The 14,053-nt window shown below is 44.8% G+C and overlaps 1 protein-coding gene across 1 annotated transcript in view; it reads right to left on the bottom strand.

Annotated features, from left to right (window-relative positions):
- Nucleotides 1-14,053, bottom strand: part of ADAMTS12 (ADAM metallopeptidase with thrombospondin type 1 motif 12) — a 678,211-nt gene that overhangs the window by 38,957 nt on the left and 625,201 nt on the right. The window contains exons 22-23 of the mRNA XM_077462890.1: nucleotides 12,613-12,762; nucleotides 1,578-1,731 (exon numbers count right to left, since the gene is read on the bottom strand). Coding sequence (XP_077319016.1) covers nucleotides 1,578-1,731; nucleotides 12,613-12,762 — 304 coding nt within the window. The remainder of the gene's footprint in view (nucleotides 1-1,577; nucleotides 1,732-12,612; nucleotides 12,763-14,053) is intronic.

Genomic DNA, 14,053 nt, shown 5'->3' with positions numbered 1-14,053 from the left:
CAGCTGGAGGTCCGCTAATTGCACATCCCTGCTATAGAGTGTCAATAAAGCGACTGTTCTGAGTCTGCTCGGGATGCTGACATCATCACAACTCAGCATTACATTCAAATAGGCAGTGCTCAGCAGCAGTCTCAGGTGTTTTGGGAAGCTTTTATGGGCAAATAACATGCAAATGTTTTTTATAAAATAAATGGTCTGGTGACAGGATCTCTTTTTATACTGGTTCTCCAGCAGCACGTGACACTTTCCCTTTGCTTTCTTGCCAATATGTGTACCACTTTTATTTGCATACAGTCTTTAAAGTATGGAGAATGCTAATGTATACCTATGTGCAGAGGCGTAGCATGAAGCTTGTGGGCCTCAATGCAAAAGTTGACCTGCCCACCACCACCGACCACTTCCACCGTGTGTGCAGATACACCTACGCCAAGATACTCAAAGTGGCTTAAGAGTTTAGAGTTCCCAGAGTTTCTCCTTACATTAGAGGACAGGGACCACCCCTGGAGAATCAGAGGACAGGGATCACTGCTGGAGAATCAGAGGACAGAGGACAGGGACCCCTGGCAGGTCATTTGGCAGAGCTCCTTTACCATTCCAGCACTGTAAATAGCTCCCCCCTCCCCCCCACACTACACAGGACTGAAATCACATTCCTTTACATACAGTCTATCAGCCTTCATGGGGTGTAATATGGCTTTTATGTTGCCGTTCTGAGCTGGGAAATCCCCTGATCGGAATGGCAGTGTAGTTGCAATAGGCAAATACACCCTATGCCAATCATGGCTGACTGGCTGTGTTGTAAAGGAATGTGATTTCAGCTCTATGGAGGAGGGGCAGTATAGAGTGCTGTACTGGGAAAGGCGCTTAGCAGTGGGCATTGCATCCAAGGTGGAGGGGGTGGTCAGGGGGCAAAGCTACGTGACACGAAATCTGGAGCCTGCAGCCCCTCAGGAGGTGTTTGGGGATTTGTTTTAGTAATATCTGAAAGTTTCTCTGTCAGTGTTGGCAGCTGTTGGGGGAAGGTCTCCTCCCGTGCGGGTCTTTTCCCCAGTTGTCAGGGAAGTGGGGTAAGCGGACATCCCCGGGTGGGGGGTACAGAGAATCCCAGCTAGTGACTAGAAGACACTGAGCAGTGTCTTACCTCACCAGTGACATCAGTCCCCTTGTGGCTATAGGACAGCACTCTCCTCCTCTTAACTCGCTGAGCTCGGTTACCATTCCATGTTGCCAGCACACAACACAGACACTTCCCAATCCTTGGCTGTTCTCACCCCATCCTCCTCTCCAGTCAGGAAATGTCTCACAGCTTCTCCCCAGCCAATCAACAGAGGGGTGAGGACTGTGGAAGTCAAAGTGGAAGCCCAATACTGGAGCATGGCTGTGGGGCCCTAGGGCAGATCGGAGCTGGACTTTGTGGAGGATATGATAATATAACAGGGAGGCTGCAGGGGCTCCCTGGAGCTAGGGGCAGGGTTGCGGTAGTGACCCCTGCAACCCCTTATGCTACGCCCAGGCCTATGTGAGTTAAATGAATTAAAAAATTTCGGCAGTTGTGTATGATTTATCCTGAATGTTACCTGTGCTCTTTATGCACTCCTGGATCTGGCATTCCTTTGTGTCCTCAGGTTTTGGCTCCTTCTCACACAGGCTCATGTTTATGGTTCTGTTATTATCAGTATCTATGCATGAGACAGTTCTTTGTTGGACACCTTCTCCACAAGTTGCTGAACACTGAAATAACCAAGTAACCATTACATTGAATGTTAGACTTGAACATGAACATGTTATACAATTATATACATATACATTATTGTGCAAAGGTTTTAGGCAGGTGTGAAAAATACTGTAAATTAAAAATACTTTCAGAAAAAGAAACTTTAATAGTTTATTTTTATCAATTAACAAAATGGAAAGTAAATGAACAGAATAGGAATCCAATAAAATGAATATTTGGTGTAACCACCCTTTGCGTTTAAAACAGCATCAATTCTTCTAGGTATACTTTCTCACCATTTAACGGAACTCAGCAGATAGGTTGTTACATATATCTTGGAAAACTAACCACAGATCTTCTGTGGATGTAGGCTGCCTCAAATCCTTCTGTCCTTTCATGTAATCCCAGACAGGCTGGATAATGTTGAGATCAGGGCTTTGTGTGGGGCAAACCATCACCACTTCCAGGACTCCTTGTTTTTCCTTTAAATTCTTAATGACATTTTCTGTATGTTTGGGAATTGTTGCCCTGCTGCAGAATACATGTGGGGCCAATCACATGCCTCCCTGATGTAATGGTATGATGGATAAGTATCTTCCTGTTTCTGTTTCTCAGTATTGGGGAAACCATTGATCGGGCAACGTTGAGGACAGAAGACGCAGTGGTCGGCCAAGGAAACTTAATGCAGCAGATGAAGGACGCGTCATGCTTTCTTCCATTTGACAACTTAACCACTTGCTGACCGCCGCACGCCGATGTACGTCGGCAGAATGGCACGGGCAGGCATAAGGGCTTACATGTACGTCCCTTGCCTCCCGCGGGTCGGGGGCCCGATCGGGCCCCCGCCCGGTGCCTGCGGCGGTCGGTATTCGTTCGGGAGCGATCCCGGACGAGGGGACGGCCATTCATTCATGGCCACCCCCTCGCGATCGCTCCCGGCGAATGAAATTGTCCGGTGACATCACTTCCTCTCCTGTAATGTAAACACAGGAGAGGAAGTGATGTATTCTCTCCTCCGTGTCGGTAGTTTTCGTTCCGGCACCGAGGAGAGAGCATCAGTGAGTTGCACAAGCACTACACTACACAGTAGAACATGCCAGGCACACTCACACCCCCCCTTTACCCCCCGATCACCCCCCAATTACCCCTGCCCCCCCAGTCACAGTGACACCAATTGCTTTTTTTTTTTTTTGCATTGGTGTCATTTGTGACTGTAATAACTGTTAGGGCAGTTAGGGTTAGCCCCCTTTAGTTCTAATGTACCCCCTAACCCCCCCAATAAAGGTTTAACCCCGTGATCACCCCCCGTCGCCAGTGTCACTAAGGCAGGGTTCACATTGCAGCGGTTTATGAGAACGAATGTGATTCGCACCGCACTGCAGTGCAAATCACATCCGATCTCTGTGCGATTAGAGTTCAGCCATTCGCCGCACCCGCCACACCCGCCGCACCCGCCGCAAATTCGCACGGGACCCTTTTTTTGGCCCGCAGCAGAATCGGATCGCATGGGTGTTCACACCATGCGATCCGAGTTTGCAGATCGCACTGCGATATGCGAACTGATCTGGGGGTGTCAGTAACATTTCACTGACACTCCCAGCAGTTCGCATAGGGCAGTGTGAACTGCCGCCGGGAGGCATGCGATGCGGGAACCCGCCGCGGATTCGTGGCGTTTCCGCATCGCTCCAGTGTGAACCCAGCCTAATAAGCGATCATTTTTCTGATCGCCGTATTAGTGTCACAGGTGACGCTAGTTAGGCAGGTAGGTATTTAGGTTCGCCGCAGCTTTTTATAGCGCCAGGGACCCCCATATACTACCGCATAAAGCCCCCTGATTGCCCCCTAGTTAACCCTTTCACCAGTGATCACCATATAACTGTTACAGGTGACGCTGGTTGGTTAGTTATTTTTTAATAGTTTCAGGGCACCCGCCATTTATTACCTAATAAAGGTTTAACCCCCTGATCACCCGGCGGGTGTCATTTGTGACTGTAATAACTGTTAGGGCAGTTAGGGTTAGCCCCCTTTAGTTCTAAGGTACCCCCCTAACCCCCCCAATAAAGGTTTAACCCCGTGATCACCCCCCGTCGCCAGTGTCACTAAGGCTGGGTTCACATTGCAGCGGTTTATGAGAACGGATGTGATTCGCACTGCACTGCAGTGCAAATCACATCCGATCTCTGTGCGATTCGAGTTCAGCCATACAGATAGTATGGCTGAATTCGTGTCGCACCCGCCGCACCCGCCGCAAACTCGCACGGGACCCTTTTTTTGGTCCGCAGCAGAATCGGATCGCATGGGTGTTCACACCATGCGATCCGAGTTTGCAGATCGCACTGCGATATGCGAACTGATCTGGGGGTGTCATTAACATTTCACTGACACTCCCAGCAGTTCGCATAGGGCAGTGTGAACTGCCGCCGGGAGGCATGCGATGCGGGAACCCGCCGCGGATTCGTGGCGTTCCCGCATCGCTCCAGTGTGAACCCAGCCTAATAAGCGATCGTTTTTCTGATCGCTGTATTAGTGTCACAGGTGACGCTAGTTAGGCAGGTAGGTATTTAGGTTCGCCGCAGCTTTTTATAGCGCCAGGGACCCCCATATACTACCGCATAAAGCCCCCTGATTGCCCCCTAGTTAACCCTTTCACCAGTGATCACCATATAACTGTTACAGGTGACGCTGATTGGTTAGTTATTTTTTTTATAGTTTCAGGGCACCCGCCATTTATTACCTAGTCTCACTAGTGTACCCCTAAATTTAGGGGTGTCTACTTTCCAAAATGGGGTCATTTGGGGGGGGTTTGTGCCATCTTGGCATTTTATGGCCTTCAAAACTGTAACGCCCTTAGAAAGCCTGAAGGCGGTGCTTGGTTTTCGGGGCCCCGTACGCGGCTAGGCTCCCAAAAAGTCCCACATATGTGGTATCCCCGTACTCAGGAGAAGCAGCAGAATTTATTTTGGGGTGTCATTTCACATATGCCCATGGCATGCGTGAGCAATATATCATTTAGTGACAACTTTGTGAAAAAAAAAAAAAAAAAAAAGTTTGTAATTTTCCCGCAACTTGTGGCAAAATATAAAATATTCCATGGACTCAACATGCCTCTCAGCAAATAGCTTGGGGTGTCTACTTTCTAAAATGGGGTCATTTGTGGGGGTTTTGTGCCATCTTGGCATTTTATGGCCTTCAAAACTGTAATAGGTAGTGAGGAGTGAAGTCAAATATTTACGCCCTTAGAAAACCTGAAGGCGGTTCTTGGCTTTCGGGGCCCCGTACGCGGCTAGGCTCCCAAAAAGTCCCACATATGTGGTATCCCCATACTCAGGAGAAGCAGCAGAATTTATTTTGGGGTGTCATTTCACATATGCCCATAGCATGTGTGAGCAATATATCATTTAGTGACAACGTTGTGAAAAAAAAATAAAAAAAAATTAAAGTTTGTAATTTTCCCGCAACTTGTGGCAAAATATAAAATATTCCATGGACTCAAAATGCCTCTCATCAAATAGCTTGGGGTGTCTACTTTCTAAAATGGGGTCATTTGTGGGGGTTTTGTGCCATCTTGGCATTTTATGGCCTTCAAAACTGTAATAGGTAGTGAGGCGTGAAATCAAAAATTTACGCCCTTAGAAAGCCTGAAGGCGGTGCTTGGTTTTCGGGGCCCCGTACGCGGCTAGGCTCCCAAAAAGTCCCACATATGTGGTATCCCCATACTCAGGAGAAGCAGCAGAATTTATTTTGGGGTGTCATTTCACATATGCCCATAGCATGTGTGAGCAATATATCATTTAGTGACAACTTTGTGTAAAAAAAAAAAAATAACAATTTTTTTGTCATTATTCAATCGCTTGAGGCAAAAAAATAAAATATTCAATGGGCTCAACATGCCACTTATCAATTTCCTCAGGGTGTCTACTTTCCAAAATGGGGTCATTTGGGGGGGTTTTGTACTGCCCTGCCATTTTAGCACCTCAAGAAATGAGATAGGCAGTCGTAAACTAAAAGCTGCGTAAATTCCAGAAAACGTACCTTAGTTTGTAGATGTGACAACTTTTGCGCAAACCAATAAATATACAATTATTGACTTTTTTTTTACCAAAGACATGTGGCTGAATACATTTTGGCCTAAATGTATGACTAAAATTGAGTTTATTGGATTTTTCTAATAACAAAAAGTAGAAAATATCATTTTTTTTCAAAATTTGCGGTCTTTTTACGTTTATATCGCAAAAAATAAAAATCGCAGAGGCAATCAAATACCATCAAAAGAAAGCTCTATTTGTGGGAAGAAAAGGACGCAAATTTTGTTTGGGTACAACATTGCATGACCGCGCAATTACCAGTTAAAGCAGCGCAGTGCCAAGTTGTAAAAAGACCTCTGGTCATTTACCAGCAAAATGGTCCGGTCTGAAGGTGGTTAAGATGTCTGGAAGTGCCATCAGCACAGAGCTGGTGGAAACCAGTGGGACCCAGGTACACTCATCTACTTTCTTGAGAAGTCTGGCTAGATGTGGTCTTTATGAAAGAATTGTGGCCAAAAAGCCATACCTCTGATGTGGAAACAAGGCTAAGCGACTTAACTACGCACAAAAACGTAGGAACTAGGGATGCAGAAAAATGACAGCAGGTGCCCTGGACTGATGAGTCAAAGTTTGCAATATTTGGCTGTGGCAGGAGGCAATTTGTTCACCGAAAGCCTGGAGAGTGGTACAATAATAAGTATCTGCAGGCAACAGCGAAGCGTGGTGAAGGTTCCTTGCACGTTTGGGGCTGCATTTCTGCAAATGGAGTTCGAGATTTGGTCATGGTCAATGGGGCCCTCAATACTGAAAAACACAGGCAGATACTTGCCCATCATGTCATACCATCAGGAAGGCGTGTGATTGCCCCCAACGGCCCAAAACATGCAGTCAAAGTCATTAAGAACTATCTTCAGCATAAAGAAGAACTAATAGTTTGGCCCCCACAGAGCTCCGATCTCAACAAAAAGGAGTCTGTCTGGAATTACATGAAGGAACAGAAAGATTTGAGGCAGCTGACATCCACAGAAGATCTGTGCTTACAGTAGCTCTCCAAGATGTTTGGAACAAACAACCTAGGCAAAGGTTGCTCACACCAAATATTGAATTTATTTGTAGGGGATGACATTTGGGATCAAATGTCATACACATGTACATTTCGTTTTTGGCCTCAGAACAATAAAGGTTCTGAGGGTTAATTGTGTAGGTAGGCCTTAACACCAGTCTGGCCAGGCTGTGTTTGGAAGTTTTGCCTGGTCATGTGAACGGTGAGGTGCACATGACAAGCCAGAACCAGGTCTGGTTGGATGTTTAGGTATTGGCCTTCTCTGAGCCAATCAGTGGGAGTGCCGGGGCCCGCTGAGGAGTCTGGGAAGGGGTACTTAAAGGGGAGTGGGTCAAGTGATCGGGGTTCCGGAGTTGTTCGTGAGACCTGGTGGTCTGGTCTGGTTCCAGCACCGGGGTAGCCCCATGAGGGGTCCCGGTCACGGGGTGTTCAGCACCCCGCAACATGTTCCTGTCAGTGGCCCCTGATAGACCTGTTTGGTCTGGGTAGGGATCCGTCCGTTCCTGAGTCTCAGAACCTGCTGGTCCGAGGCGCAGTAACTGAGGGAGGATTCAAAGTGTCTGGGTATGCTTTCGGCTTGGAGGGACACCACAGCTCGTGGAAGTGACCGGGGGAGGACTCTTCGGAGGACAGCCAGCAAGTGGCATCCTGAGAAGTGCCTGGTTACTGAGTTGAGAAGAACATTGACGAATTCACACTTTTCCAGTACCATTGAGGAGACGGGAAACGTTCCAGGTACGGAAGAAACAGGTTCCTGTTCACCCTTAGTTGATTGTTCCAGTTTGAGTCAACGTGCTGACTGCCATGATCTCTGGCTAGAGATCTGTTCAGCCTTGGAGCTCCCAGCTGCGAGTGGCTACTCTCTGGGTGGAAATAGAGACTTTGCTAAACTTGCAGTTCAAGGTGCTTAAGTTCTTCACCCGTGCCCTCTGTTCCCTAAGAGACTGTGTTAATTGAGAGTTCTTACTGCAAAATAAAACCTTTTAAAAAGGACTTCATCTGTGTCAGTGTTCAAGTTGTTGGGTATCAACCCTGGGAACCCCTAGAAGTGGAAGAGCAGGCCAAGAGAAGGTAACTGGTAAGCCTAAACTCAAGGCCGCCCTGTAACGGGTTATGGCCGGCCGCTACATACATATATATATATATATATATATATATTTTTTTTTTTTTTTTTACCATTGGCTAGAGATCAGCGATTTTTAGCAGGACTCCAACATTGTGGCAGACACATCGGACAACTAACTGCCACTTTTTTGCAAACCAGTGACATTATTACAGTGATAAGTGCTAAAATTATGCACTGTCACTGTACTAATGACACTTGTAGGGAAGGAGTTAACATCAGGGGTGATGAAAGGGTTAACTGTGTGCTCCTAGCTGGTGCTTGCTAACTGTGTCGGGAATGGTCTGACTGCATGAAGACATGATGGTCTGACTGCATGCTCAGCAGGAACACAAGATCTCCATCTTCTTCCATTTCAGAGCGGCAATCTACCTTGTTTACATAGGCAGATCCCCGTTCTGCCTCTCTGGGGAACGATCGTGGGTGGCCAGCGGACATCGGGTCTACCAGACCCACTGATTGGCATCCCCTGTGTCCAATCAGCGGGCAATCATGCCTCCGGTGGCATGCATGTGCCACCCAGTGTTTATTGCAGGTAATGACATACAGAGATGTGATTTTACACAATAGAGCTGACTTGCCACATTAAATATGTTCCTGAAGTGTATATATTAAAGACTCCTCCATTTATATTTATTATCCTTAATTATAGCATGGGGATGATGCTATAATTAAGGATAATTAATATATATGGAGGAGTTTTTAATATATACACTTCCGGAACATGTGACCGGAAGTGCCAAGTGCTTCCGGGGACATTGGTTATTTTGGGGTCATTTTGTACTTATAAGCGATGCTGTTTGGGGGGGTCCACACCCCAGAGGACGACTGTTTAGTTGAAACGCGTCGGGTTGACCCCCTTACAGACATCGCTACTTTCTGACTATGTTATTATGATTGAACCAAATGTGAGTGTCATTTTATTATTATTTTTTAATAAATTGGATGTTAAAACGGTATCACGCTATGCTAGTTTTCTACTTCCATGGTCTTTGATACCTGAGCCCCCTATTTTCGTGGGATGAGCACTATAGGAGGATCGCTACGGATGATTTCATGACCTGAAGACTTGCGGGAGATTACACACTAGATGTATGACTATCTGGTTTGCTAACCTACAGGCCTATATGACTCGAGAGGCGTAAGCCTTCCTCTGAGTCCACGTCATTTGGTAAGCCTCCTCTCCCCTTTTTTATCACGGTGGTGGTGGTATTATTCTACACATCAGAAGTTGAATTTCACCTTTTTTACGTCACCTCAAGTTTGGAATTGTCATTGATATTACACATTTCAAGGACTGTTAAACGTTCACTTGATGGACTGTATATGTTAAATTCATTTTATTTACTTTAACCTTTTGTGTGCATGAGGTTACCTGGGAGTAATATCTCTTGCTATATAACGGAATTTACACATATTTTCTTTTTTTGAAGTGTATGTAATTTTCTTTGCTTGAATTAGTGCCTCACTGGTTCATGTGGTTTGTTGCCACCTAAGCGCCACACTTTTTTGTTTTAATTTTTACAGTAACTAGAGACTGACAACAGATCCACTTGAATTGATTTTATTTTCAAAACTCAATTAAACAGTCTTTCAACTTGGGATCAGAGGGTTGGAAAGGAAGTTCAGGTGCTCTTATGTCAAAGTCCAAAAATGTTAAAGAACTTGCTTACTTTGACTGTATCCAGAGAATAGCCATTCGCAGCTGGATGAACACTCAGGTTGGACAGTCCCTCTCTCACAAGGCCTAGCAGCCAACAAGGTGCTTACTCAGGAACAAAGTCTTTGTCACAGACGTTGTTGCAGAACATGTAGGGAAACTAAGCTGTAGAACACTTGTAGGATACCTGGATCTCTCAGCCTGCTTGGCGATATCCACAAGACCGGATTCTCTCAGTTACTTCAACCCTTTCAGGCTCTTGTTAAGAAAACCAACCCGTAGATCGTGTTCTTCTAAAGAGTCCTCCCTTGGAATGCTCAAAGTACTCTGGGTCTCTCCCGAACCGGAGATGGCACCCAACCACCTCAGGATCCTCCTTTAGTTTCCTTGCCTCGGGCTAGCCAGCCCCGAGACATTAAAGTTGGGTGGATCCATACCCCAGGCCATAGCCTTCCTGGGGGCTGGTTAGGAGGACCAGGACCATGTAATCAGCACTTCATATTGGACTGGAACCACGTGACATCCGCATCTTAAATACCCTCTCCCAGAGGGCACAGCGAGAGGGCCACTCCCACTGACCTGGCTCCAAAAGAGAGCAACCTAAGCGCCTGACCAGAAACAGTGCCCCCTGTGGCCAGGCTGAACATCTCACAGTTCAGTCAGACTGATGCAGAGGTCCAATTTAAACAAATAAAACCCAAACCAAACTGCAGTTTAGGTAAAGTTTAACTGGAAAAACGCATAGCGCGTGCTCTTCAGGAGCCGCCACTACATTTGTTAAGTTTTTCTTTGAGTGTTTGAGTGGACACGTCTCAAAAAATCCCTTTGAAACGTTTGTTCAAGCTGTCCTCAAAAACAATGAGAACATAAATATTATTGTTGTATGTTGGGCTAATGTCCATTGATAATTAGATGCTTCCATTGTTTTTACAGAAATTCTGAATATACAATGCATCTAGGTAACCAAATAGTCAACAATAGCTTGACCTTTTGACATATATATGACCTATGGTAAAACACCAATGTGGGGTTGGTAAAACATTCTAGATAAAAAGGCCACATACCTAACCTGAAGGACTCTATAATGATGTAACACCAAGAAAGTCTGTGCCAGAAGTAACTAAACCTGAAGATTGTTTTTTTTTTTGCCTGATTTCCTGCAATTGCCAGTAGAGTAAGCCTGAGATCCTGGTTGCCTACAGAGATTGTGAAGGTACTATGACCTGAGCTAAGTAACTTTTTAGCATATTCCTGTTGTATACAGTTCATGCTTCTCTGCTAGGAAGTAGGTAGCATTTTGCTTGTTGTGTGTCCTATAATAGTTTGTATGTACAGCATTACTGTTTAGTAAAACCACCCTTCTGACCGCCCTATAGCACTTTTACTGCTACAGGGTGGCAGCTGTGCGCAGGATCACGTATATATACACGATTCTGCACTTCTGCCTGCCAGGGGCATGCATGTCAGAATTCACAGCAGAAGCCGATCTTCGGTTCCCTGGGATTTGATGTCCTCCAGCACCCGGCGATCGTTAGTAAAACACATAGAACTGAGATATTTCTATGGAAACAATGCTTATGTCACTTCTGACGGGGGGGCGGGACGATCCTGTGTCTCTGCAAAGTGGCAAATAGAATCAATCTTTTCCCTTGGAGAAAGCAGCATGCCTTGTACACAAAAACACTGTCTAGGCACACATTTAACCCTTTGATCGCCCTAGATCAGGAATCTTCAAACTTCGGATCTCCAGCTGTTACGGAACTACAAATCCCATGAGGCATTGTAAAACTCTGACATCCACAGACATGACTAGGCATGATGGTAATTGTAGTTCCTGAACAACTGGAGGGCCATAGTTTGAAGACCCCCTGCCCTAGATGTTTAACACCTTCCCAGCTAATGTTATTGGTACAGTGACAGTGCATATTTTTAGCACTGAGCACTATATTATTGTCACTGATTCTAGCAAAGTGTCAAAAGTGTAAAGAGTGTCCAATAATCCTCTGCAATATCGCAGTCCCGCTATAATTCGCCGTTCCCTGCCATTACTAGTATAAATAATAAATATAAATTCCATAAATATATCCCATAGTTTGTAGACGCTATAATGTTTGCGTAAACCAATCAGTACACGCTTATTGGGATTTTTTTTACCAAAAACATGTAGCAGAATATATATTGGCCTAAATTTATGAAGAAAGTCGATTTTTTTATTGGATGTGATTTATAGCAGAAAGGAAAAAATTTTTTATTTATTTATTTTCAAAATTGTTGGTCTTTTTTTGTTTATAGCGCAAAAAATAAAAAACATAGTGGTGATTAAATTCCACCAAAATAAAGCTATATTTGTGGAGAAAACAATGACAAATTTTATTTGAGTACAGTGTTGCATGACCATGCATTTGTCAGTTGAAATAACTCTGTATGCTGTTTATTTTATTTATTTATTGTTTTTAAGGTTGAACTGGATGAACTAGAGTATTTTTTCAGCCTGGCTAACTACAGTATGTATTGCAAAAAAATGGCCTGGATATGAACGGGGGTAAATCTTCTGGAGATCAAGTGATTAATACACTACAAAGGTTTCCAAGCTTCCTTGCGTTATTGCAAAGTGACCTTAAAAGACGCAAACCAAAACATTAACAGCAATTTTTTTAATGAACACGGAACTTCTGGAGTGTCTTTGTTTTGCATACCAATACCTTTTCACGCTTCCCTCTGCCTTTATGCTCATTACAGAGACACCTACGGTGCCAGACAGCAAGAGAATGGGTTAGAGCTGGGACGGTATTTTAGGACAAGACAACATACGGGGTAAAAACAACTACTGAAAAGACCGGGCAGACAAGAAGAAAATTGTGTTGCTAGCAAATGGCAAAAAGCACAGGCAAAGGGAATCCAGGGATGTGCATGTAGAAAGCATTGGAAGTGTGAGCACACCTACTGAGTCAGAGGACACATAATTGGAAACCAATGCTAAAGCAATCTATCTACATTTATTCATCTATAACTTGTTATATACGGTACCTCTGTCCAGTTATTTGTCCTCCACTTGACACACGGCTCTTCTTGGCTGCAGTTTATTATAATTACCGGAATCTTTTTGAGATCACAGCGATTCTCCTTTGGACAAATGACGTCTCTTTTGCGGACTCCGCTCCCGCATGTCTTTGAACACTGAGAAAATGTAACACAAATGGCACAGAGAACAATCATGAACATAAAATACTGTAATTTCTGAAGACCTGTTTCAAGACCTTACATATATATATACACACATACACACACACACACACACACACACACAGTATCCGTATTATCAAGTGCCGGAAATAGAAAAGAGAGGAGGCAAACTGTCAACAACACGAAAGCTATAATTGCAGCTAACGCCACAACAACACTCATTATCCTCTTCCTTCCACTACAATTATTTGTTCTCTGAGGGAGAACCATCTATCACATCAAACACATACAATAAATAATAATTTCAGGGAAATCTGTGAAATAAGAGATTCTGTTTTATTTATGGTCTCCTTTTGTAGCTCTGTCTTACCTTATAGATTTTTTTTTATCAGATGGAGCAGAAGTCAACTAGAGTGCATGGACCAAAACTCTCCTTGCTATGAATTTGCAACCGGATTCACATAACTGAGAGATTCGTCACTTGCCACCCCCTTGAAGAAATCCCCAATAAAAACAAGCAGGGGAGAGTTACTAAAACTGGTGCACTCAGAATCTGGTGCAGCTACGCATTGTAGCCAATAAGCTTCTAACTTTAGCTTGTTACATAATTAGTCTGATTGAAAAAAAGATATGAGTCCATGTAGTTTAACCAATAAAAGGGAAACATTTTTCTTTACAATTTTATCCTATACTAGGATGACCACATGTCTCGGATTGCCGAGGTTGGTCCCACATTTTGCAGGTCTGTCCCGTGTCCCAAGCACCTTCATTCCAGGACAATATAGTGGCCCGGAATGAAACTGACACAACCATCCCCCCACCCCTTCCCCCCTCGGGCCGATCTGATTCCCCCGAAAAAAGGCCACCATATCCCCACTTTACTCACTGACAGTATTTGTCCTGGCTGGGAATGTCTGAAGAGGCACAATACCCGCCCCTTGCTTGTGATTGGAGAAATCATAAATCCTGCCTCTTGTGTCTAATCACTCATTAGAGACAGCTTTGGAACAAGGTAAAATGGGTCTCAGCTGGCCAGGACAAGTTCCGTCAGGGAGTAAAGTGGTCATGCGGCGGCCTTTTTTGGGGGCGTGATCAGTGCTCCCGGTTAGACAGCGCACCCCCTGCCCTGGCTGTGCTGTGATTCGTGACAACACAAGCAGATTTTTGGGAAGGGGGGTATCCCTGAATGGCAATTTGGAAATGGAGTTACCCTATCCTAAACCCACGGCGGATCCAGAGAAAGACAAACCAAAAAAAACAGCAAAGCATGATCCAATTTGCTCCA

The sequence above is a fragment of the Lithobates pipiens genome, unplaced genomic scaffold (genome assembly GCF_037356315.1).
Source record: "Lithobates pipiens isolate NorthernLeopardFrog02 unplaced genomic scaffold, aLitPip1_a1.2 Scaffold_3, whole genome shotgun sequence".
NCBI lineage: Eukaryota > Metazoa > Chordata > Amphibia > Anura > Ranidae > Lithobates > Lithobates pipiens.
This window is presented reverse-complemented; position numbering and strand designations above follow the sequence as displayed.